The 24,367-nt window shown below is 52.6% G+C and overlaps 6 protein-coding genes across 6 annotated transcripts; 3 read left to right on the forward strand and 3 right to left on the reverse strand.

The window, feature by feature from the left end:
* Window positions 1-4,157: 4,157 nt before the first annotated feature.
* On the reverse strand, window positions 4,158-6,738 carry ACET3X_006297 (uncharacterized protein; the record flags this gene model as incomplete). The annotated part of the gene is made up of 2 exons (XM_069452493.1): window positions 4,158-4,203; window positions 4,367-6,738. The coding sequence occupies 2 exons, from the start codon at window positions 6,736-6,738 to the stop codon at window positions 4,158-4,160; spliced, it is 2,418 nt and encodes an 805-aa protein (XP_069306657.1).
* A 460-nt stretch (window positions 6,739-7,198) lies between these two features.
* ACET3X_006298 (uncharacterized protein) lies at window positions 7,199-8,584 on the reverse strand (the record flags this gene model as incomplete). Its single annotated transcript, XM_069452494.1, has 1 exon — window positions 7,199-8,584. The coding sequence occupies one exon, from the start codon at window positions 8,582-8,584 to the stop codon at window positions 7,199-7,201; it is 1,386 nt and encodes a 461-aa protein (XP_069306658.1).
* Window positions 8,585-10,192: 1,608 nt separating this feature from the next.
* On the forward strand, window positions 10,193-12,053 carry ACET3X_006299 (uncharacterized protein; the record flags this gene model as incomplete). Its single annotated transcript, XM_069452495.1, has 3 exons — window positions 10,193-10,361; window positions 10,415-11,479; window positions 11,530-12,053. The coding sequence occupies 3 exons, from the start codon at window positions 10,193-10,195 to the stop codon at window positions 12,051-12,053; spliced, it is 1,758 nt and encodes a 585-aa protein (XP_069306659.1).
* Window positions 12,054-12,928: 875 nt separating this feature from the next.
* ACET3X_006300 (uncharacterized protein) lies at window positions 12,929-15,279 on the forward strand (the record flags this gene model as incomplete). The annotated part of the gene is made up of 3 exons (XM_069452496.1): window positions 12,929-13,640; window positions 13,689-15,098; window positions 15,272-15,279. The coding sequence occupies 3 exons, from the start codon at window positions 12,929-12,931 to the stop codon at window positions 15,277-15,279; spliced, it is 2,130 nt and encodes a 709-aa protein (XP_069306660.1).
* Window positions 15,280-16,040: 761 nt separating this feature from the next.
* ACET3X_006301 (uncharacterized protein) lies at window positions 16,041-20,752 on the forward strand. The gene has a single exon (XM_069452497.1). The coding sequence runs from the start codon at window positions 18,246-18,248 to the stop codon at window positions 20,538-20,540; it is 2,295 nt and encodes a 764-aa protein (XP_069306661.1). The 5' UTR covers window positions 16,041-18,245; the 3' UTR covers window positions 20,541-20,752.
* A 1,926-nt stretch (window positions 20,753-22,678) lies between these two features.
* Window positions 22,679-23,938, reverse strand: ACET3X_006302 (uncharacterized protein; the record flags this gene model as incomplete). Its single annotated transcript, XM_069452498.1, has 1 exon — window positions 22,679-23,938. The coding sequence occupies one exon, from the start codon at window positions 23,936-23,938 to the stop codon at window positions 22,679-22,681; it is 1,260 nt and encodes a 419-aa protein (XP_069306662.1).
* Between the last annotated feature and the right edge of the window lie 429 nt (window positions 23,939-24,367).

The following is a 24,367-nucleotide window of genomic DNA, read 5'->3' on the forward strand; positions in this document are numbered from 1 at the left end:
GTCACCAGTCGCTTCTTGGACTATAGTGCCATATGCTGTAGCACGCAGTGGTCCTTGTGATTGGTCAAGCAGCGATGAGTATTGAAGGACTGACTCTGATAATTGTGAGCGAGGCACTGGTGAGTCTGATGGCGGCATCGGCGATTACTTCTGGAGAGCCAAAGCGCTCAGTGATCAGGTGATTGAGGCGTCTTAGATGTACTTTCATCAGTGGAATAGACTGTATTGACGATGGTCCGGCTGTATGGCTAATGTCAGACCTTGTAGGACCAAGAAGCCTGCAAGCGTGAAGAAATGGTAGCTTGCCTGGCTGCGAACAACTCAAGTGCTTACGGCGATTTACGTGGAAGTGCGATGTTTCTGATAGCCTTCGTAGATGCATTAGTGGTTTATCATCAGCGGATTTGTAGTGAGTTGGGTGACGTGGCGTTGAAGGACGCAGTGACGAACGGCGGTGGTAATAGCGCGGTGTCAGAAAATTGTGGACAATCACGGAACGTCTTCTAGGTACCTAGCGTCAGAACGCAGCCGAACATGTTACACTTTCGCGAACACAACACAATGACGAAGTTCAGAAAAGACAGGTTGATGCAGTCATGCACGACGAAAAGTACAATACTCATCTCCCAACCTGCTCTTGATCTGCCATGACACTACCACCGCTGCGAAAGCGGCCAGCACTCCAAACTCGCAACCGCGCCAACCTTGAAATGATGTGTCAAGCCCGGACATCCAAGCGTGCTATCTCTGTTAGCAAACGCTCAACGTATCTACAGAGCGATGAGCTTACTTGTAAAACTTGTTTCCGACGCCCAAAACCATCTGCCCATTCCTACACTCGTTTGCCGAAAAGAGAATGCAATAGCCACCTGGATCTGGGCCGATCGACTAAGGAAGGGCTTTGGGCGGAACGAAAGTGATGCATGACGACAAGCCCGGAGCGGGAGGTGAGTGCCACTCGCATTGTTCCGTGGCGGTGGGAGTGAAGTTCGGGCCTGGGCACGTGTACACGCTGCCTGGCCGGCCAACCCTGGGGTTGCATAGGGAGGATTGTGGATCTCCGTAGGTTACTAATTCGACTGGTGCGCGTGAAAACAAAGAAGAGTCAGTAGCGTTGAAGAGAAGGATGTTGTCAATTGGGGGCGTGTTGACGGGAGCAGTAGCGGCGATCGCGAAGAAGACCGTGACCGGTAGTGTTAGCATGTTGTCAGATATATAAGATTAAGCTTAGATATCAAGTTAGGAGCTTTACGAGCTGACTTGATAGGTGATCCTCTGTGTTGGGTGGCGTAAGGGTAGAGAAAGGGTAGAGGGAGCTAATGCAGATGGCGAATCCTGATATACGCCATTTCTGTACGAGCATCGCGATGGAAGTAGAAGACGTCAGTTTCTCTAAATCATAGACCGGAGTAGCTGGAATGCTATGACAAGTTTCTTCTACCCATGCACATCACAATTGGAGAGATGGATGCGGAAGCGGCTTTGAAGCCTTTGGTGCCGTATACAACTTGGTGGCGGTGAAGTATCATCATACAGTGTAACAACTTCACCCTAAACTATCCTACGTCCGTCTTCACGAGATGTCTATAGAGTTACAAATCAAACATCTGCTTTCCAATACAAGATACTCCTTCGCATCCCTAATATCGCATCCGATGGCTAGACAAAAAGCGACACCTAATCATCGCTCTAGTCGCCCTGATTTTGCTTCAAGCGAAACCCATTTATCGCCAAAGCCCTCCTTGTTCTTCCAGAACCTATCTCGTAAAGATCGTCCAACCATTTACTAATGCTTACCGAGAACATGGACTTCTCCTTAAATCTGCACAAACCACCTAATCTTCCCACCTACATTCACCCCCTTCTCTCATCCAATTCTCCCTCTGCCCGCACACCTCAAAACTGATTCTTCACACATTTCATGCTAGTCCACCACTCATTCTTCCCCCCCATCTCCGAGATACCCGGACAATTAAACGTCTGAAACACCCTCTTCTCCCAAACCCTCAACGGCTCCCCCCTGCAATCCTTCTCCTTGAACAACATGCAGTACCCGCCTGGATCGGGCCCGATGGAGCGCGGTCGTTGGATAATGTTGGAAAAGTCAATACACGAGCTTCCCTCGGTGTATGCCTTGTAGTTACAGTTGCCGAGGAATCCGGAACCGAGACAGTATTTGACGCCGCTTTTGTCGTCGATGCATCTGCCTTTGCAGTTTGGGCTTTCGGTGATTGGAATGTAGGGGCTTAGTGCGAAGGGAGGACTTGTGTAAGGGATGGCTGCGGCGAGACTGGCGAATAAGGTGAGGATGGTGGGAGGGCGCATGAGGAGTCGTATTGTTGGATTTCTCGTCGAAATTGTCAAGGTCGTGATGCTGACGCCGTGGTAATGCGATGTTACTTTGTCGTGTAGCTGATACTCGTTTTCTTAGTTGTTGGCATTGCAGTAAGAGAGAGAGAAGGAAAGACCATGGAGCCATCTTTATACATACGTCGTGTTGTTTGGACTGCACAACAACTCTGAGTGGGTGATTCAATGCCAAATGTGTTTGAATCAACGCCATACAGTGGGAAATCATTTTTCGTGTGGTTTGTTCGACTTTGCGGACTGGTTGAATGCGAATGCCATCAATGCGAGAAAATGTGAAGACGAGGAAAAGGCTAGTGCAATCCACGTACTTCACCTACCATAATCAGACGACTTCGCAAGGCATGCAAGTAGCCAAAATCCAAATGTATCTGTGATGTATCCATCTCACACTCCAGTGTCTATCACGCTCATCCATCCACCGAAGGAATTGCATTGTGTGATGACAGGAGAATGAATGCGTGAGAGACGCTCACATTCTTGTGTGATGCGTACTGTACCAGGAGAGAAGTAAGACACAAAACTCGCACTTGGCTTGACGGCATCGCGCTATGCAGACCTTGCTACAAATAATACGATTTCTATCTCTCTGTTAATCTGAAGAAGCGCAAAAGAGTAGAAGAAGCAACCTCTATAAACAAACAAATGGAATCTTTGTATTACCAACAAGACTTTTCTCAAACATAGGAGCGAAGCCGAAGCTGAGATTATACCCATGACGAATGAGTCGAGGACAAGAAGGAAAACAAAAACAAAAGGGACTATACACAGCAACAGCAGATAAAACAAGAAGACGAAGAATAAAACGACACACCTCCCACCACTTCTCCATTACCCCCACCCACCAACTCACTCTATCCCCTTCCGACCAACCCATCATCATCATCAATACGGCGCCCTCGAAATCCCACTCCCCACACTCTCCAAATCATCCCCCTCATCATCCCCCACCCCAATACTATCCAAGAACCCCGAAAAATCCGGTTTCCCACTCGTCGACAAGCCCGTCCCCCTCCTCCTCTCCCCACTCCGCCCCCTACTAACTCCACTCTTCACACTCCTACTCTTCTTCACGCCCGGCGCTGCCGCCCCATTCGGCGCCGTCTTCGGTCTCGCAAAATCCCTCGCCTCGCTCTGTCCATTCAACAAATCTTCCGGAATAGGCGGCACAGGCGGCAAGTTATCCATCGTATACGTGCTCTCCCTGCCTCCCGCGGTGCCAAAATTCATAGACGTAGCAGTAGTGGGTCGAGGCGTAGACGTAGCAGCGGGTGTGGTAGGCGATTCCGGATTCAGGATCCCCCCTTCTCCGCCATCTTTGACCGGGCCCGTGGTGATAAATGATGCGTCGGACAAGGAATGCACACTGACCATCGAATCGCTCGTCGACGAAGCATCGTGGTCACTCAGACTCTTCCGCGCCCGATGACTAGGTGCACGGTGCGAATACCCTGTTCGTGGCGCTCCACCGTGACTTGTACTCAGTGCGCGTCTCAAATCATCGACTCGTACTGTAGACCGCAGACTCGACGACGAATCCGGTGTGTTGCCGCCAGGACTCCTGCTGCGATTCGGACTCGATAAGCGACCGACAAGCCCGTATGCCGCGGACGGCGGACGACTATGCGCACGTCGTGGCGATTGGGCGGGCGAGCTGCCACCACTACTATCCAGATTCTCATTTGGAATGTGAACGCCGAGGTAGTTGTTCTTTTGTGTTGCGGCAGTGTAATGCGTGCCTGTCTTCGATCCTGAGATGGAAGCAGACGAAGAATCTTTTGTGTGGGACGCTAGACAGGCGTCTCTCGACCAGTCCGAGAGGAGATCTTCTCGGACCTTAAAAGAGAGTTCAGGTGGGCCCTGATGGTTTGGAGGTTGCTGCACAGGTTGATGGATAGTAGGGATCGACGCATCAGCTCCGCGGCTAGGTGAGCCAGGGGGGGAAGAAGGCGGCGAGTATAAGGAAGTCGAGTAACCTTCCGATATCTTTTCGACCAACGCTTCTCTATTATCAAACGGCTTTAGAGCTTCGTTCTCGACAATCTCCGCTGGTACAGCAACAGGTGTAGGGTGAGGTGTTTCTATGAGCTCAATGGGCATGGGTGGGACGCGAATGCTCTTCATCCACAGACCCTTGCTGCTTCTACGCGAGATCTCGTTGTGCAAGGCGCGCCCGACAGAAGAGACTTCAAAGTCGAGGGCTATGCTGAGGGCCCAGAGGTAGCCATGTACTAAGCTGCCCAGGCGCAGTTTCGCACCCGGGTCTTCGATGGTGACAATATCTTCTTGTAGTCGCATAATCATTGGCAGTCCACTCCTCGCTGCGTTTACTCCGAGTCTGTTGACTAGGGTAGTGAGCAACAAGTGCAGAAGCAAGTAGTCCGCCTCAGAATCGACGTAGTGAAGCGCGTTCTCATAGACAGCGAGATGAAGCAGTGGCAGGAACGTGTCCCTACCACGTTTCGATACTCTCTCCCTGTTCGACGCATTCGAGACCGCACGTCTGGCCAACGCGTTCTTATCGTTCTCCTTCTCCTTCCGCCTGTAGTTATCCACAATCTTCAGGTCTTCCTTGTTCTTTTCCGTGTTTAGCCACGTAATCAGCGCATCAACATAGGCTTTCCTGACCTGGCCGCTAGGATCGCGCAGAAGCCATTGTGTGCCTTCCCAGACACTCACACCGACTTTGCTCCGCGACACAGATGCAGTCGATCCGTCTGGTCTGCGCGCATTTGCCGTCTTGATAATGGCTTTGACCGCATCGAGAGCAGTGATGCGTGCCGTCTCGAAGGAGAAGAACCGGTCTACATGCGTCTTTTCTTGCATGCTGATCGAATCCGCGACGGCGTCTATCGCGGCTTCGGGGTTCTGTATCGCTTCGGTGGTGGACGAAACGCTCGAGAGACGTGACGGCTTGAGGCGGCTCAGAATCGCTTCCACCATGTCAGAGATCTGGTCTGTGTAGTATACATGTGTCGCGAGATCCGCCATGCATCTCTGAACGGTGTCCAGCAGCTGCAGCCTCACGTTCGAGGGCTTCTTGACAACCTCTGTAACTACAGCGTCCAAGTTGGTCGTCAATGGCTGGTTGCTGATGTCCTTTTCTCCCACAATAGAAGTTGTCTGCTGATGATGCGGTACAATGTTCGATCCCGGCCCACCAAGCTGAAGGAGTAGTAATGAATGAGAGATGAGTCCGACCAGAACATCCATGACACTGAGCCCGATGAAGTTGATCGTCGAAGCGAGAAGATAGTCGATGATAGTCGCCAGAACTAGCTGTCGTTCGAGGTCGTCTTCCACGATCGGGCTGCGAACCAGGGCTTCCACTGCGCCTACCAGGATTGTGTATCGGTCCTGGACAGGGACCCATGCGCAGATCATAGCCATGAGAGTGGTTGCCCAATGGCAGCTCTCGCTTGGTGCAGCTTCCTGTACGCTCTTGACATGCGACCCAATAAACTTGAGCACTGCTGAAGTCGCAAGCCGAAGCTGCCCCCGGTTCACGCCCTGGAATATGCTCCTCAGCGCCTGGAGCGCGAGTACTCCGACCTCCTCTTCCGCAAGCTTATCCGCATCCTCCGTCGTTCCAGATGCCGCAATCGGGTCGCCGTCTTCATCGTCGGTCCGTGCGGTAGATACACTTTGCCGCCGTCGCAATGCCAGCTCCTTGTCGTGGTCGCCCTTGGTAGCTTCCCGTGCTTCCAGCCTCTTGAGGTATGCGCCGCTCTCTGAATGTATGTTGAGGAGTATGACTGGTATAACGGCGCCCAACTGGCGCCCTGTCTGGGATCCTAGTGACTCAGACGAGGCAATCGCCTTCAACGCCTGTAGTCCAGCCTTGCGGTATCTGACTGCGACGGGCCAGCTAACTGGTGCCTTGCCCGTCTTGACAGTCTCCTTGGACGCGAACTGAGCGTACAACTGCACAATCTCCTCGTACTTCTTGATATAGTCCTGGTCGGCTGCGAGGGCGGCGGGATCCTGATGCGCGCATAGCGCCTCGAACGTCGGCACTGATTCCTCCACCATGGTAACGTCGTTTGAGTTGAGAATGGTGCGCAGGATACGCAGCACAGCGCTCGCATAGAGGGGAAGGTCGCGCGGGCATTTCTCAATCAGCGCCCTGATAATCTGCAGCGTAACCTGCACATTGCCTGTCCGGAGTCTCCACACATCCTTGGTCGCCCGCTTATCAAGAAAGTCGACGACCTTTTGCAGCTTACTGCGGCGCGTGCTCGCATAGAAGAGCAGGTAGCTGAGCTCGCTCGAATTGGCCTTTGCTTCCACATCGGTCTTCTGGACTTTTGGGTAGCATTTGAGGACCAGGACCTGGTGCTTGGGGCGACACGCCTGCCGCGCTGCGTTCATTGAAGCTCAGAGCAGTGGTGACGTTGCGGATTCGGAAGAGGTAAGCGGTGCAGCGATTGACTGGGTGATGGGGAAACGGGCGGCGGCGGCGGCAATGCGATGCGATGACGAACAGCGGGGGAGGGTGAGTGAGTCGTGGAAGATTAGGACAGCAGAGAGGTGGAATGGCCGGGAGATTCAGGACCGCTGCATTATTCGGGCGTGGCTGCGTTCACTAGCACCGGTGCGTGCATGTGCAAACGGACGGTCGCGGAGAAAGGAGGGTAAGGCAGCAAGTTAGTCGAGGGCGTGGGTGTGGATAAACATGTTCGGCCGTCTCCATGTCCGACGACCCAGAGATGTGGTCACTGCCCAACGTTGTCCGCCAAGCCCCAACTGCGGAACACCAAAATATGTATAGTCACGATTGGGTGAGACGAGTCGAGATTTGAACATTGAACCTGCCATATTGGCTTCTATGCTACGATTCCTTCTTCGAGTCGTCTCCATCACCTAGGCTCTTGGAGTCGTCTCCATCTCCTGCGCTCCCGGATTTTTTGTTGTATTTGGCTTTCTTCAGCGCCTTGGCTTCCTTCTTTTGCGCGTTCAGAGCACCACCTATGCGCCCACGAGTCACCCACCCGCTCTTCGATAGCCGCGTCCTAGGATCAGGCGTATCGTCGCCCATTTTAATCACGGGCCCTTGTTCCTGCAACTCCGGATCTGGCAACATGAACGCGTCCGTCTCCGCATCTTCCCTCTTAAACTTCCTCAGCCACTTCTTCTCCTCGGCACCGTACGTGGCGCTCCCACCCCTTCCGTACTTTTCACGAGCCTGCTCTTTCGGCAACCCCGTGTTGGTCGAGTAAAGGTCTACCCCGGATTCTTTCAACTGCTCGCGCATTATCTTTGGCAACATGGATTGTGTGCCTTCCTTGATGGAGCGGACCACCGAGCTCCTGACGTTGAATAGCCGTTGGTTGAGAGACGCCTCATTGCCAAGTTTGTCTGGTCTTGAAGCTACCCATTGCACCACGCGTCCATCGCTCACGGGGTCAATCAAGTAGATTGTGTCTGCAGGCATGGCCTTCATGATAAAGTCCGGTCGCAGATGTGGGAAATACGAATGCATCCATTGCCACCGGCGATGATCTGCCGCCTTTATCCTTTCCTCTTTGCGAAGCATCTTGCCTTGTAAGCGCAGGCGGAACTCTACAGCGCAGCCAGCCTCGAGGAATTGGAATGCGCGATCTATCGACAGCCGGAAGTAGCTGACTGGACTAGTGTCGGTAAAGACGATGTTTTTGAGCCCCGCAAGCGGTCTGCCCTTCTTGGGCGTGGGCATTGAGAACGTGTGCGCTTTGGCCGTGGAGAATGCTGTCAAGCGTTCGGGTAAACTTTTGTTAGCCTTGCCCTCGCTCTTGGACTCGCCCTCGCCCTCTTCGACCAGAAATTCTTGAGCCATCCCTTTGTCCAGCGCATCCATGCACCAGATAAATTGACCCTCTTTGACGTGGCTATCGTAAAGCTCCTGCAATGAGATCTTCTCCGCTATCACGCCCCGCTTCGAACCGTGCTTACTCGTCTCCCAGAGTTTGACCTCGTGTTTCAAGGTTTTCAGCGCCGGATATGTATACGGGGAAAACGTCAGCACCTTGTGCTGCCCGAGGACCGTCCTTGCCTTGGCCGTCTTGTACAGGTTGAGCGCACGGCGCTGCTCGAGGCGTGGCGCAGGACATGCAGGGCGCGCGATGTGAGAGACGTATTGTGGGCGGTATACTGTTTGGAGGGCGCGTATCGGTATTCGCACGGGTGGGAGGAGGAGCGACCGGAATTCGACAGTCGGGACCCGCATCGTTGGTGGCATGGTGGCGGCGCGATGAAAGAAAGCGTGGGCGCTGCTCGAGACTGAAAGTTGTGGTCCTGACTCAGGTTGCGCACGGGTCCTTGGTATCATGACATCGCGTAGTGAGGTAGATCATCCGCAGTAATCATCACCTGTCACCTATGGCAAGAACACTCATGCTAGGGGCTTGGCTGCTCTATCACTACTGCTAGATATGTCTGTTGGAGAAATTAGATCAAGTCTGCCTGTAGACGCTTCCCGAGGTCGTCAGCCATGCTTGCACGTGATACTAAGCCTGGTTGAGCCACCAGCTCTTCCAACGGTCATGTCCTCATCACCAATGGCGAGAGAAACATGTCCTGAATAGACACCAAAATCATTGTACTGAAATCACTCAACATAGTAGGCGCAACTGGATTATAGTGTTTCTCCAAGGTAGATCCAGGAAGAAATGCATCCTGGTCGCGTTTGGTTACCTACCTACTTAGGTACTAGGTATGTAGCATCGTCTCACTATTGTACCATCTCGTATGCTTTCAAACACTGCTGACTGATCCTGTGAATCTGGAAACAGGAGTTCATATCAAAAGACATACCTCAAGATGTTTCTTAGCTTTTGAAGAGGACCTTAGACAAAGGCTTCTAAGATTTCTTGAGCATGCTGCATGCGACGTGAAGACCGCCTCAAGGTAGATCTTGAACAGCCATCCAACTTGACTCAATCGGGCCAGCTATGGTAGTCACTCTAAGTGGGGACCTCTCACAACTAAACTACCGCGTGCCAGAGCCAGAGCACCGGAGAAGCCTCGAAATATCAGGCCTCCGGGGGGTCCAAATTCCACAAGAACAAAATCGGGCTTGTGGTTTAGTGGTATAATACTCCCTTAGCATCAGCTCCTGAGCAGTAAAACGCACAGGAGAGGTTTGGGAGTGGTCCAGGGTTCGATTCCCTGCAAGTCCATTTTTTGCCCATCTTTTGCGCTCGCTGCCGTGGTCTGGTTGTGGTGGTTGTGGTAGACGGCATCGTGGGCGGGTCTCTCATTTTTTTCGTCGCATGTGGAGTCGTTCCCAATCTAGACGCGCCCAGCGAGTCGGCATCGCCCGTCAGCCACCCGCGTCTGACTCAAAGTTATTACAAGCACAAACAGGCGCGGACAAGATGGAGAGATGAACAAGGTGCAGCTGAGGTTGACAGCGTCGCAACCCCACATTCCACTTCCCTTTTTAGTGCCCGCTCACGGCGCGTCTCATTGGTGCATTCCACCCGGGCCGCGCTCGTGTCACGACCACCTCACTCATCAATACTGCTCAGCCACCGACGCCCTCATGGTCATGCCGCGACGCCGTTGTCCCGACGCATCCTGGGTCCCGGCGATTGGTACGCAGCCCTCGCGTGCCTGGACACCGGTTGATGACGGATGGACGGAAAATGTCAGCTTCTGTTCCCACGTTTGCGCATTCGCGCAGTCGCTCTGAGCCTTGGAAAGCTTGTGACAGCTCTCCAGGCATCCTTCAAGAACGCCACGATGTCCTCAACAACGTGGCCATCTTCTTCTACTCACAAAACGTCTTACTGCCTGTACTGCGAGCGCGAGCATTCGCCATAGACTTCTTTTACAGCTTTGCGCAATGTTCACCATGGCATCAAGCAGCCATGCGCAGGCCGGCTTACCCAGACTGAGCACGACCAAGCGGATATGCAGAAGGGATTCGTTGTCTTCGTCCAGGACCCGTGACTCGGGTTATAACAGCGATCCTGAGACTCTCTCGCCCCTGGAAGCTGGACCGTTGGATCAAGGTACATCCTACTACAAGACCTGGCCGAAGCTCAGATCGCTAACAGCGCAGTAGACATTCTTTTCGCACCCCTTCCATATGTGCCGAGCATTCTTGTCAACAACAAGGCTACCTTTTCCAAGAGACGCAACGTCGATAGGCCATGGTTGGCTGGCCGAAACAGCATCACAAGTAACCCTGCAGCAATCACCACCAGGCAGGCATTCCTCCAAACCACATCTCCAGAGGCTCCAAAAATAGGACCCGTCGGCACTCTGCTTGACCTTCCACATAAGGACATCCCTCAAGACAGGCCTTCGTCAGAGGATGAAGATATAGAGCGGTGGATCAGCGACAATCTCCCATCTAGCAAGCGCCCTAGAGAACGAGTAACATCTATCGTTTCAATCTCATCCACGAGCAGTTGCGACATGCATACAAACACCGACTTTAGCGACGACGACATGGATCACAATGTGCAGGCTACACAGCCCCTTCCGACATCCACCCAGAAGATTATCGATCTCATCTTACGCAAAGTCGAGATTAATCTCCGCAACGCAGCTTACAAGCAATGTACGGGAAGCAAAGCCGCAAACACACAAGGCAAAGGCACGCTCTCCTCAAGCCAGAGCAGCCGAAAGACATCCGTGAGCTCAGGAACCAAACGCAAAGCCCGTCTAGAAGGCAGTCTACCACCAGAGGACGATGACGACGATGGTGCAAACAAGCGACGCCGAGGCTCCACAGCAACTACCACGGACGATTCCGAGACTGGAGCAAAGTTTGCATGTCCTTTCTACAAACATGAACCAGACAGGTATCGCAACAGGCGCACTTGTCCCGGACCAGGCTGGCCATCTGTCCATCGGATGAAAGAACACCTCTACCGATCACATTCCCAGCCGATATTCTGTCCAATCTGTTACGAGACCTTCACTTCAGACAAGGCGCAGTCGAACCACGTACGCCTGCGACAGTGCGAGAACTCCCCGCCCCGAGAGATTGAAGGAATCGACCGCGAGACTATTCGGACGCTAAAGAAGCGCACTCCTGCGTATATGCTAGAGGAAGACAAGTGGAGAGACGTATATCAGGTTCTCTTTCCAGATGTGGCTGATGCCGAGATACCCAGTCCATGTATGATGTCTTCCTATACTGAACAGCTACAATCCGCTAACATGCATCAGTCTACGACTGTGACTCACCAAGCGAAACATCGCGGCGCTTCCGCAGAGATCTTTTGTATCGCGTACACCAAGAACTGATGATCGAGGCCGGACAAGTACCGAGTCCTGTTGAGCGAGAGATCATGCAGCGCGTGGCCCAAATCGTGCGCCGCTGCGAGCAAGATCTGCTGAACCAAGCACAGCCGACATCCTTCAGTACGACCCGACGTAGCAGTGTCATGTCTACAAACAGTGCGCCCCGCGCAACGCCTCTACCTGAGTCTGCTTTGACGGTTCAGAGGCCGTCTCCAGTAGTGCCACCTAATGTGTCTGGACGGGATCAGGAATATGTTACAGTTGTCGAGGCAGATGCTCTACCGTTCGTTCCTGAACCTGCAGTCGATTGGGGCCTCTGGGACTACCCTTCGTACAATCCATTTGGCCTAGGAATTGACTGGGAAGCTGCGTTTCCATCCGGGTCTGAGCTGCAGTATACGGGGAGCGATGAGTCGGCTACAAGCTTTTTGGTGCCGATGCGGACATGACCGGATCAGAGTAACTAATATCTTCACGACGGAGAGACTTGAATTAGACGGTGTATAGAGAGATACTGTGTGTATCTGATATAGCGTCTGGTGTTTTGTTGTGGGTGCGGCCTTGTAAAATACACATGGTCTTTTGTATGATATTCACAGAGTCAACTAAGAAGACGTTCTAATCACCTTGAACACGCTAAACAATGGCGTCTTTATGTGACAGCTTTTGGAGTTTGACTCAACGGGACAACGACGAATATAGCCGACGAAGTCCTCGCACTGGTGCATGTAGCAACGAGGCTACCTCAACAACAGCAACGACACAGGGCATACCAAGGTCATTGCCATGTCTTGACAGCGAAAGGCCGCAAAAACGACCGAACTCTGGAGTGGCGCAGACAACAAACATGGGCCAGACTCGGGCCTCGGAAACTAATGTCGGGACGATGCAGAGACAGGACATGCGTGGGTCTTCCTAGCGGGAATGACTCGCGTCAACGGGCGTTGTTGTGAGAGCAGCATTTCTGCGCGGCGTCTATCACGCTGCAAGTGAGCCAGAAAGCTGGCTTAAAACCTTGGAGCATGATGCGACGATGCAACAACAGTCTATAGTGCACCTGAGGAGAAAGAGAAGCATCTGAAGAGTGCAGGGCTGGAAGCAAAGTTGCGCAGCTATGACGCTCGCGGCAGGCGAGACACGTGCGCCCAAGATTCCTGGGCATTGGCTGCGCGACGCTCCCCACCAGCTAAACGCAGCTGCATTGCTTCATTCTCCATAATCTGCAATCCTGCAGGCAGAGCTTTCCGACGCCGGCAGTTTTTACATCTTGCTTGGAATTCCTGGAATTCCCGCACATCCCGGACTCGTTCGCGTTGGCTAAGCCATGAAGTTCGGTACGACTCTGCGCAAGAGCGTGTATGCGCCATGGAAGGACAAGTACATCGACTACGACAAGCTCAAGAAGCTGTTGAAGGACAATGAGGACGACGACTCCTGGACGGCCGACGACGAGAGCGCGTTTGTCGACGAGCTGGCCAATGTGCAATTGGAGAAAGTGCACAACTTCATCACCGACATCTCGCAGAAGCTGCGCGACCGAACCACGGCATGCGAGAAGAAGCTTGAGCCGCTGGCCATAGGCATCCAGGCGGAAGGCGATCAGGAGGGCAAGGGCGACAAGGAGAACAAGGAGGGCAAGGGTGCGGGCTTGTTGGCCGACGCGTCGAGCGATGCATCCAAGAAGCCGGAGCTCAGCCAGCAGGAGCGGGAGAAGGTGCTCAAGGACGTTTTGTGCGAGCTCGACAACATCACCAAAGAGACCAAGGAGCTCGAGAGCTTCAGCCGTGTCAACTTCACGGCCGTCATCAAGGCCACCAAGAAGCACGATAAGCTCCGCGGCAGCTCCTACCGCCTGCGGCCCTTTATCGATGCGCGCATTGCTCGGCACCCTCTGCACACCGAGGACGCCTCGCCGCTGCTCTACAGGCTGTCGGCGCTGTACTCTTTCGTCCGCCAGAGCTTGGAGGGCAGGTCCAAGGAGGCTCTTTCCTTTGGCGAGGGCAGCACCGACGGCGAGAGCTTCACCTCACACAAGTGTACGACGCGCGCCCTATTGCTAACGACTATCTGCTAACACGACACAGTCTGGGTCCACATGGACAACCTCTTTGAAGTCAAGACCGTCATCCTCCGCCGTCTTCCCGTCCTCGTCTACAACCCCCAGTCGGCCAAGGTGGCTGAAGGCACGCAGCGCGACCCGACCATCACATCCATCTACTTTGACAACCCCAACTTCTCCCTCTATTCCGACAAGGTCACCGGCAAGCCCGATGCCGCGTCGCTGCGCCTCAGGTGGTACGGCCAGCTCGATGAGAAACCCGAGATCATGTTCGAGAAGAAGGTCATCAAGGAGGGCAACGCCGCCGAAGAGGTCCGCTTCCCCATCAAGGCCAAGTACGTGCAGGCCTTCCTCGAGGACAAGTACCACATGGAGAAGAGCATCGACAAGATGACCTACCGCCCCAACCACAATCAAGAGGAGATTGACAAGTTCAAGAAGGCTGTTGGCGATATCCAGGGCTTCGTCAAGGAGCAAAAGCTGCAGCCCATGTTGCGCGCCAACTACACCCGCACTGCCTTCCAGATCCCTGGCGACGACCGCGTCCGCATCTCTCTCGACACCAACCTCGCCCTCATCCGCGAAGACGCACTCGACGACGACAGGCCCTGCCGGGATCCTGAAGACTGGCACCGCCGCGACATTGACAATGCGCAGATGGAGTTCCCCTTCAAGGCCCTCAAGAAGGGCGAGCTGCACAGGTTCCCCTACGCCTTGCTTGAAATCAAGGTCAAGGGCATGAAGAAGTACGAGTGGATCGAAGACCTGATGCACAGCCATCTCGTCAAGGAATCCCCCCGCTTCTCAAAGTTTGTCCACGGTGTCGCGAAGCTGTTCGAGGATAACGTTAATACATTCCCCTTTTGGCTCAGCGAGGTCGACAACGACATCCGAAAGGAGCCCGAGAAGGCGTTTGACGACGAGCAGGAGAAGAAGCGCAAGGCGGCCGAGGACGAGTTTGCAGTCGGGTCTCTATTCGGTGCAAAGGCTAGCCCTAGCTACCGCGCCTCCATCGCTTCCCCCGTTGGCTCACCAGCGGCAACACGCTCTGTACCTAAGAGCGCGTCTGCAGCAGCGCACTCCATGCCCGTTGTCAAGCCTCCGTTCCCGACGATTGGAAGCCACCTCTCTCAGCGCAGTCAACGCAACGGAAATGGACAAGACAGTGGCAACAACAACACCAACACCCGCATAAACGAGGAAGCCGACTCGGACGACGAAGACACGCTCCTCATCACCGGCAACCAGAATGGCAAAGCCGCCAAAGCAAGCGGCCTTGCCTCCCTCTTCCCATCCTTCTCCACCTCCAAGTACGCTCGCAAACAGGCTTCGGCTCGCAAAATCCAATTGCCGCCTGGTATCCGGGACCCGGGTATCTGGATCAAAGACCAGGGCCCCGTCCGCGTAGAAGCAAAAGTCTGGCTCGCGAACCAGCGTACGTTTATCAAGTGGCAGCACGTCTCTGTCCTTTTGGCATCTCTGTCCCTCGGCCTATATAATGCGGCGGGCGAAGGGAACGATATTGCGCGTGCGTTGGCTGTTGTGTATACGTGTGTGGCTGCATTTACGCTGGCCTGGGGATACGCAATGTATATTTACCGTGCGAAGCTGATTAGGGAAAGGAGTGGGAAAGATTTTGATGCAATCACGGGGCCGTTGGTGGTTTGTGTGGGGTTGGCGGTTGCGTTGTGTTTGAATTTTGGGTTCAAGTATAATGAGTTGGTTAAGGAGAGGGGGCAGCATTTACATCATCATCATCATCATCATCATCAGAATGCGAGTTCGGGGGAGCAGATGGAGCTTAGGGTTTGAAAGAGGGAGATGGGAGTGGGCTGAGTCTGAGTCGGAAGGGATGGGTGGATTGTTTTTCTTTGTAACGAGCACGAGTGATGGTGTTGGATGCTTGTTTTCGTTGCTGCGATGTGTCTTTGGGAAATGAGGTATTATCATTGGTTTGGAGTAGGTATTGCACGTGTAAAATAGCAGAGTAATGGTAGAACGGTGTGTACATGTCAGCGCTGTTGCGGAGTAGTTGGAGATGTGGTGATGCAGGAACTAGTTCCACATATGAGCGTACAGAGAGTGTGACCTTTTGTATAGATGACAGGCGCGCTAGATGTGTTATTGGCCCCAGTATTCTACTTGCTCGTTGGTTGTGGCATGTATATTAGATGTCTCCTTCAGCCTATGAAAGGATTTAGCCATGGGCGACTTGCGTGATTGTCCTCTGCGCAGATGATCTTGCATATTGCGGGATGACTTGCATTGTAGTGTGTGATGATCGATCGATAGATTAAAAGGCTGCTTGTGTTAATCTAGCAGGAGAAGGGCACGAAGGAGAGTAGTACATATTAGTCACTCCAAGGACGATGAGAGCGTTGAGTTTATGGTGACGGTTGTGGTCGCGTCTTCTTCCAGCGTAGAGGTATCACATCAATCAGGAGCTGATAGGATGACTGCGCCGCATTGAAGAACCAGTTTATCCATGGAAGATTTGGCAAGTTCTATTCCTGTCGCAATATCGGTGGACATTACGATCAACCAACACGCAACACGAAGGGATATCTTGGAAATAGGTCCCCCTTTGCTTTGTGGTACGTACTCTCCGCAGCTAACCATCTTTCTCAATGTCACAAAAACTATGTGCGACAACATGCGACAACAGCGTCGTCGTAAGACAAATTCTCCGCATTCCTCCCATCGTTTTGCGCAACAGATGTGTCGCCGACTATAAATACCGGAGAGAAAGAAAACATGTACGGACAAAAAAAGGATACCAGCCTCAGGTACCACTAGCGCAGTGGCTGGTGCAGCCGTGACAGGGCAGGTGGTTGGCGGATGCATTAGTTTTGCGTTTCGTTTCGCAGCGCTCAAGCTTTGTGGATGGTGCTTGATACAGAACACCATGTGCATTCCCGGTGATGGTCGTCGACACATTGCCGTGCTCATCACATATTACCTGCTCTTGCCACCAGCCTCGTAGCCCAGATCGATATCGCCAAGCGTCCAACGACGACACCGTGCTGTAGTCGAACCAGAGTTTGACAGCTCTCCTAGTTCCTACGGTTAGCCGGAAGAAAATGTGACGGTTCTTGATTCGGCGTAGCACGGCGCTCGTGCGAGGGCGGAAAAAGGCAAGTTGCTGAGGCTACCAAAGGGAAGGTGAAACGTGACGCCGACCTTGCAGGCATGCGAGGCCCACAGACCGGGCGCCGAACGGTTTTGTTGATGTTAGTTTTCGTACGCTGCTGCGTGTGTAGGTACAGAGCTAGGTCTTCGTCATAGTAGTAGTCTAGTTGTAGGCTTGAACTCGAGCTTGGTAATATGACACCATGAAATGTGTCTCTCGCGCAAAGTCTACCGCCACCGCTTAGGGCGGAGGTGGCAAGGCAGAAAGCTCCACAGGATGTTGATCGTACCCAGGTGTCCAAGGGGCGCATGAACTTGGTAATAAAGTGGACATTTGCCAGCCGGGCCCAATTTACACGGGATGTAAGGACGCGTACAGCCTCAATGCTGTACACGATGCAAAGGGACCGCGTAATACGGCAACGGTTGCCGACAGGCTTTCCAGCAATGGGCAGTGCTGTGGTGACCGGTCTCGACAGCGCGTCGTTGAGCGGACGATGAGGTGGTCATGCATTGGGGCGTCGAAGGAGTGGAGCGAGTGGCCAGGATGCGCCTGGACGATCTGCAGGCACAGATTGTCAAGCTTCCGCTTTCGACCACCTCAACCACCCGTCCTGCATCCGTTCCACTGCCATGACATCGTAGCAACACCGACGAGTCAAGAAGGGTCGCGCGTCTCTTATCTCCCCTTATCCGACACCATGGCATTCGCGATGCTTGCTGATAGCGAAGCATGTCTTCGAAACGGGTCGACGATGAGGATTGACCACCGAACAGACCCTGTGTCGAAAAATTGCTATGCTTTTGCCTGCATATAGGCTACGCCCCTAGCTCAAAGGCGGCTCTCGCTGCTGCACACCATCTAACCATGATTGCCTCATGGATCCCGGGAAAAGCCCCGCACATTGAAGCGGAAAAGGATGTGAATGTGATTGGTGTCACGACGTCGAGAGAGCACGTTTGTACTCGGTTTTGCGGGTTAGTGTGCAAACGATACGGAACCGGCCTATCAGTATTTGTGTGCGAGCGGATCCTTGGTGCGTCACTCCAGTATATCACCAACCTCCTAGTGGCGCGTGTGGATTTTCCATTTTCTTAAGAGAGGGCGGTGGGCTGTTCCGTTCTGCTGCCATCTAGTTCCTCCCTAGGCCACATTCCCACGACCTCGAGGAGTACTTTGTCCAGAAAAGAGGTGCAGCCTGGAGTTATTTGCCGGCCGTTTGCATCTGCACGTTCCTGGACTGGGTCTGCACGTGACTGTTTGCCTCGTGCTCACCTCTCACCTTGCTACGTATAGAGCAGGCGCGTTCGACTACCACAAACAACAGTCGCTCGACCCCTCCCTCGATCTTCTCCCCTCAACCAGACCATCACACTCGCTTTCGCTGTTCTGGCCATTGCATTCGCTTCAATTTATCCTCATATCTTCCCCGTCAAATAGCTTCGACCCAGCATGAGGATTTCCGCCCTGCTCGCCGCCATCGGCGCTGCATCACTGGCTGTCGCCTCTCCGGTCCTACCCTCGCGGACTCAGCCCCAGATAGAAGCTCGCCAGGACAATGGTACCACTCCACCATGTGCCCAGGTCTCCAACTACGTCTACGGCGATGGCACCCAACCCGCCCACTTGACTATTCCTGCTCAGATGGCGTGGGACTGCATCAACGACGTTCCTTTCAACGCTTCATCAGGCAAGCGACTTCTTCAAGCACTCAAACCCTACATCGAGTGGCAGAGCACGCTCGCTGAGCTGAAGAACCCACCTGCCGAGTACGTTGAAAAGGTACAGCCTCCCGTCGATATCTTTGGCGGACTCGACACCATGGACCGTTACATCGACGCCGGTTATTACAAGAATGAGTACGAATTTGGCTGGAGCCTCTACACCCTGATCCAATCAGCCCACGATGGACATTTCTCCTACATTCCAGACTCGGTTGGTTCCATCTTCGCCTGGGGTCGCCCTATTCCTCTGGTCTCAGTTTCCGAGGACGGAGAGCAGCTGCCCGCTGTCTTTGTCTTTGCTGATGTTCTCGGTATGCAATACAACAACATCTCCTACACACCCTCGCCTGTTGTTCGTATCGATGACAAGGACGCGAGCGAGTTCCTTGAGGATCTGAGTCAGTTTGGCTCCCTCCAGGATCGCGACGCGCTCTACAACAACGTCTTCTACGAACTCGCCCAGGTCAGCCTCGGTACTCAAGGTAGTGGAACCGGTATGTTTACTGGAGGTGGTCGTGGACGTTGGGTCTACCCTGGTGCTACCACAACCCTGCACTTCGCCAACGGTTCTTCTTATACAATGGAAAACTACGCCCGTCCTAGCATTCCGTTCCGTGGAATTGCCACTGGTGAAGACTTGGCCAGGAAGTGGTTCAGCTATGGCTCCGCAGGTCCCTCGTTCGCCGATACACGTGCTCAATCAGAAGAAGAGGAGGTATCCACCCTCGCTGCTGGCGCCGCGGCTCCTGGTTTCCCTACTCCAGAGGCCGCTGGCCCCATGAACCTTATCAACGGCTTCTACATCAACGGTGCTGGCTACGAGGATGTTGCGGTATTGCAAGTCCCCAACTTTGTCGGATCGAGTAGCGCAGAGATTCCTTTCCAGCAGCTGACCCAAAACTTCATCCCCAAGGCCCTCGCAGACGGAAAGACCAAACTCATCATCGATCTGCAAGCCAACGGTGGTGGCACTATTCTCCAAGGCTACGATATGTTCAAGCAATTGTTCCCCGACCTCGAGCCCCAAGGCACCAACCGCTGGAGGGCGTTTGAGGCTTTGGACCTTGTCGGGCAGGCCACAAGCAAATTTGCAAGCCAATTCCCTAGAGAGTACAGCAGCAACCGTACCATTGCTTTTGCTCAGGCCTCTTACTTTGACTACCACATGGACATGAAGGCTGACGGTACTCCATTCTCTTCGTGGGACGAGAAGCTCGGTCCGCAGGAGGTCAATGGTGAGCTATACACTACGCCAGCTCAGTGGAACCTCTCCGACGTCTACATTCCTTACGTATCGGGCGGTATCAATGTTACTGGTTATGGTCCCCTAGCCAACGTTACAGGACCGCCAAAGTTTGCACCAGAGAACATTGTCATCGTGACCGACGGCTACTGCGCTTCTACTTGCACCATCTTCAGCGAGTTGATGAAGCAGCAGGCGGGCGTAAAGACCATTGCCATGGGCGGCCGCAGCAACAAAAACCCCATCCAGGCCATCGGCGGCGTCAAGGGCGTCAACAACTACGCATTCGGCTACATCCAGCAAACCGTACAATACGCCGTCAAGTTTGACCCCTCACTCAACGAGTCGATTTTGGTAGACGACTACTACAGCGACATCGTCTTCTCCCGTGCCGTAAGTGGCGCTGGAGGCGTCAACACCAGGGATGGCCTCCGCGCGAATGACACTTCGGGTGTGGCGCTGCAGTTCCAGTACGAGGAGGCTGATTGCCGTCTCTACTACACACCGGAGATGACGGTTGATATCACGGCGCTGTGGAAGTCGGCTGCTGATGCTCAGTGGAAGAACAGCGGCAAGTGCGTTTCCAACAGCAGTTACGGCGGTGACGGAAAGCGCGCTGCTATTCCCACGATCAGCAAGGTCACAACGAAGCTTAGCCCGCCAGTGTCGAAGGCCAAGATTGCCAAGGTGGAGGTGGAGAAGAAGGTCCAGGCGTTTGAGAAGAGCTTCGGCTTGGAGACCAAGTGTGGGCTTAAAGGAAATGGGTTCATGGAGCCGTAAGCGTGGTATGGTTACTACGAGGGGAGTCATGGATTCGATTATCTTCTTTTTCTCACTACCGAGCGTGGAGTTTATGGCGCCTGGATCTTCAGCAACAAAAGTGGGCCTTTGTTTGCATTGGGGAGTAATGTGTACTGATTGGGTGAAGGGTAGTGAGTATGAGAGATGGTATGTTAGTCACCAGGTATCAGTGGTGCATCAATGAAATACCCCTATGATCCGATTATCGTGTTTCTCCCCTAGTCAAAATGTTTAAGCAGACAGTGCATGAGGTGGTCTCCACGGTATTTAAGTCTCTAAACTACATTGGCGATAGATGTTTGTGATCATCATGGCGGAAACATGGCGAATGGAGTGTTGGTTTTTGTGGTGGAGGCCACTTCTCGACATCCAACTGTATAGGCCCACCTTTGGCAAAGAGTACAGAGTACAGGATGTAAAACACGGCACACATTGAAAACATCATTATGGGTTTTGAGAAGTCGTGTTCTTGCAAAGCACACAGCTTTTGTCCCATGAAAATGACGTCTTTATGTTTCGAGACCGGTCGTCTCATGTGCAGGTGTGTGCTGGTATGCGAGCTTGTTTTTGAGTAGTGTAGAGAAAGAAGATGCAGAGGCAGGACATTTTGACGTCCTGAAAGTAGTTTTTGACAGAGGTATTTGATAAAGTTTGGAAGAGTTGGTGCAGGACATGTAATCAAAACTACCAAATTTTTGGCAAGAGGGGCGGGGAGCCTCCCACAGGGTGACAAAAATGTAGTTTTGGGAGGGAACAAAAAAGAAGCACACCATTGTTCCAGATAATGCTGAGTTTTGGTTCTCGCTGCGAGGTCGTGTAGATGAGGAGAAATGGAGGTGGAAGAGGAAGAGGTTTTTATGTATCGCTGACGTCATGCGCTCGGCAGAGGCCATGGTTTCTTGTACAAATGTTTTTGGGAGAAGTGCTCAGCGTTGGTATATGTAATTTGATTGTCTGGTGTGTCTTGCATGGCTTTATAGTACTTGCGATTTTGGAGGCAGAGAAGAACAACATGGTCCAACTAATTGTACTTTTAGTTTTCAGCATGGGGACGGTGTTATATCGTTTGAGCAGAAATGTTGGAGTAATGTGGAGATTTTATACACTTTGGAAGCGAGAGGCGGAAGGGTGGACATGAGCTGACGGCTGGTATGGTATTGGAAGAACAGCAGAGCATGAGAAACCAAAGTAAAGATTTTCCGGTCGCGTCTCGCACATGCACTGAGACCGTCCGATTTTGAGGTGGAGAAGGAGAGACATGCGAAACGCCTCTTCGAATTTTGGTTTTTTTGAGTAGAAGGAGGTTCTTTTGGAATGAAGGAAGAAGGGAAGGAAGTGTGGCCAGAAAGAGCGGCTTTTATACACTATGCGAGTGGCTGGCGTTGGAATGGACACCCATATTTGGAGATGACGCGACTGTTATGGAAGTGGCTTAATATGAATGTAGAGGAGACGATTTTGCACCTCGGACACTCGACGGACACTTGACGGACATGGGAAATCTTATGACGGGGAAAGAGGTCATGGATCTCTGTCCTATTGTTTTTGGAATTCGAGTAGGTAATGAGTGCGTGATAGAGAGACGGAGTGCAAGAAATGGTCCTTATATAGCTTGAGCTGGCGCAGCTCGCCGCAGACATTAGCACTTCTTGATACTTATTTTGAGAAGACGCTTTCGTTATGATCCTTGAGTTTGAGGAAGTAATAGCCTGTGTAGATGGCACATGTCGCAATTTTTTGAGTGGAGGAGGAAAACTGTTGTACACCTCAACCTGGTTGTCTATTCCTCATAGCTGCGTCGTTGATTGTTTTTAGAGACGACGAAGAAGGCATATCCTTGTCTGCCATTGTTTTTGTAGTCCGCTGGCACAAGATCATCAATCTAAGAAGCTCATTTTTGGTATCAAGAAATAGCAATTGCATTGTGAAAGATAAAAGAGGTTATGTAGAAGACCGCCACCTCTTGTATATCGCGCCAGAGAGCATACCTAGGTACTAAACACATGATCAAGGTATCAAGCTTTCGCACATTTCGGACAACTCAAAAACTACCACAGACATAACTTCATATGCAGATCATACGCAGCCCTTCAAAGAACGGAAGCCATCTCCGCACTCTAAATACCAAACTCCGCCTCAACCCTTCCCCTCCAAAGCTCGCTGCGATCTACCTCCCTAACAAGCTTCGCAAGGATATCCACCTGGAACCACCCCGATACCGGTTTCTGCTCCACGACTTTAGCAACCCAGTAGAACACTACCGGCATCATACTCGTAGTCGGCCACGCATTCACGTCCTTGTAATCCTTGACCTGGAGTTGCGACACACAGAATTCGTACGTCGCTGTATCCACCCGTGCGCCGCGCACAATCATGAACTTGATGATAGAGATATTCTCGTACTTGATCGCTTCATGAATCGCCCGCCCGCTGTTGATCGAGATGCCGTTTTCGAGAAGAGCGGTGATGATGTTGCGGTGAAGGTATTGTGCAGCTAACTGCATACCTTTCTTGCCGTTTCCGCGTAACAAGGCGCGATCTTGGGCCACGAGGTATTGGAGAATGTCTTTCTGGCCGGTGCGGCAAGAGTGCTGGAACGCGAGTGCGAGATGGTGATCTTTTAGGAGTCCGTAAGCAGCGGGGTTTATGGTCATCATCGCTGACAGAGTGGCCTGGAGTGTGTTTACGCAACCAGTACTGACGGCGCTCTTGACCCATGCTTCACCGTTCGCCTTGCTGGTGGCAAGATGTTCGGAGCTAAAAGACGTCTTGTGCGTGTTGGCGAATTCTGCGAGGATCTGGATGGTCCGGCCGTTCTTTGAGAGGATGGCCAGGCGGAAGATGGAGTCGAGGAGACGATGGAGGTATAGGCCGCCATGAGTGATTGCATACTTTCTACATCTCGGGTTCAAGTAAGGGCGCAGCTCAGCGATCAGGAACTTCAAGACTTTTGAGTGTCCGTTGCAAGCTGCCGCTCCGATGGGGTCTGAGAGGACGCCTGTGTTGTAATTTGCATCAAAGTACTCGACCGAAGGCCAGCACATTGGCTTCTTTCTAAGCATACGTTTGACCGCTACGAGACTGCCTGCTGCAGCAGCGGCAGCCAGATTCGCTACGTCTTGCGAAGGAAGTCCTAGATCATAACGGGTGTACTCCGGATAAATCGCCTGGTGGTAAGTCGCGAATACATTTTCTCGAGTCATGAACTGGATAATATCGTGGAGGTATCGAGTCTTCGTCTCTTCGCCAGAGGACTTGCCCTCGATTCCGAGGACCCAGTCAGCACAGTTGTGGATTAGAGTGACTAGTGGTTCGTTCATCCTCTTTCGATACGGGCTTGCGAGGTAGTCGGCGGATATGTTGGTAAAGAGATCCATCGTACATATCTGCTTGTTACCAGTGTAATAATCATCATCTTTGAAGATTGATGTGGGTAGATGGTGGACGATCTGGCAGCGTATAGCTTCGTCGAATATCCCTATAAGATATTAGCAGGTAGTGATTGAGTCTGGCGGGATTAACTTACTGGAAACTGTACGCGCAGTCAAGGCATGGTAAATGTGGACACTATGTATATAGTTCGCGACGATCCCCTCTCAAAGAGCTCCACCGGAAGGTCCATTAGTCGGGATGCAGACGTCATAGTTCCGGTTGAAGTTGTAGGATCGTGTTGGGAGACAATTTTTGATCTAGTCATCGTGAGGGGTCGATTGGTAGTTGAGTGTGAAGGAGTGAGCTGATGTGGAAGACTGTAGTAGTGAGTAGAAGTAGGGCGTTACAGAACCAGTGTACACAGACTATGATGA

Source organism: Alternaria dauci, chromosome 5 (genome assembly GCF_042100115.1).
Source record: "Alternaria dauci strain A2016 chromosome 5, whole genome shotgun sequence".
NCBI classification, from domain to species: Eukaryota; Fungi; Ascomycota; class Dothideomycetes; order Pleosporales; family Pleosporaceae; genus Alternaria; species Alternaria dauci.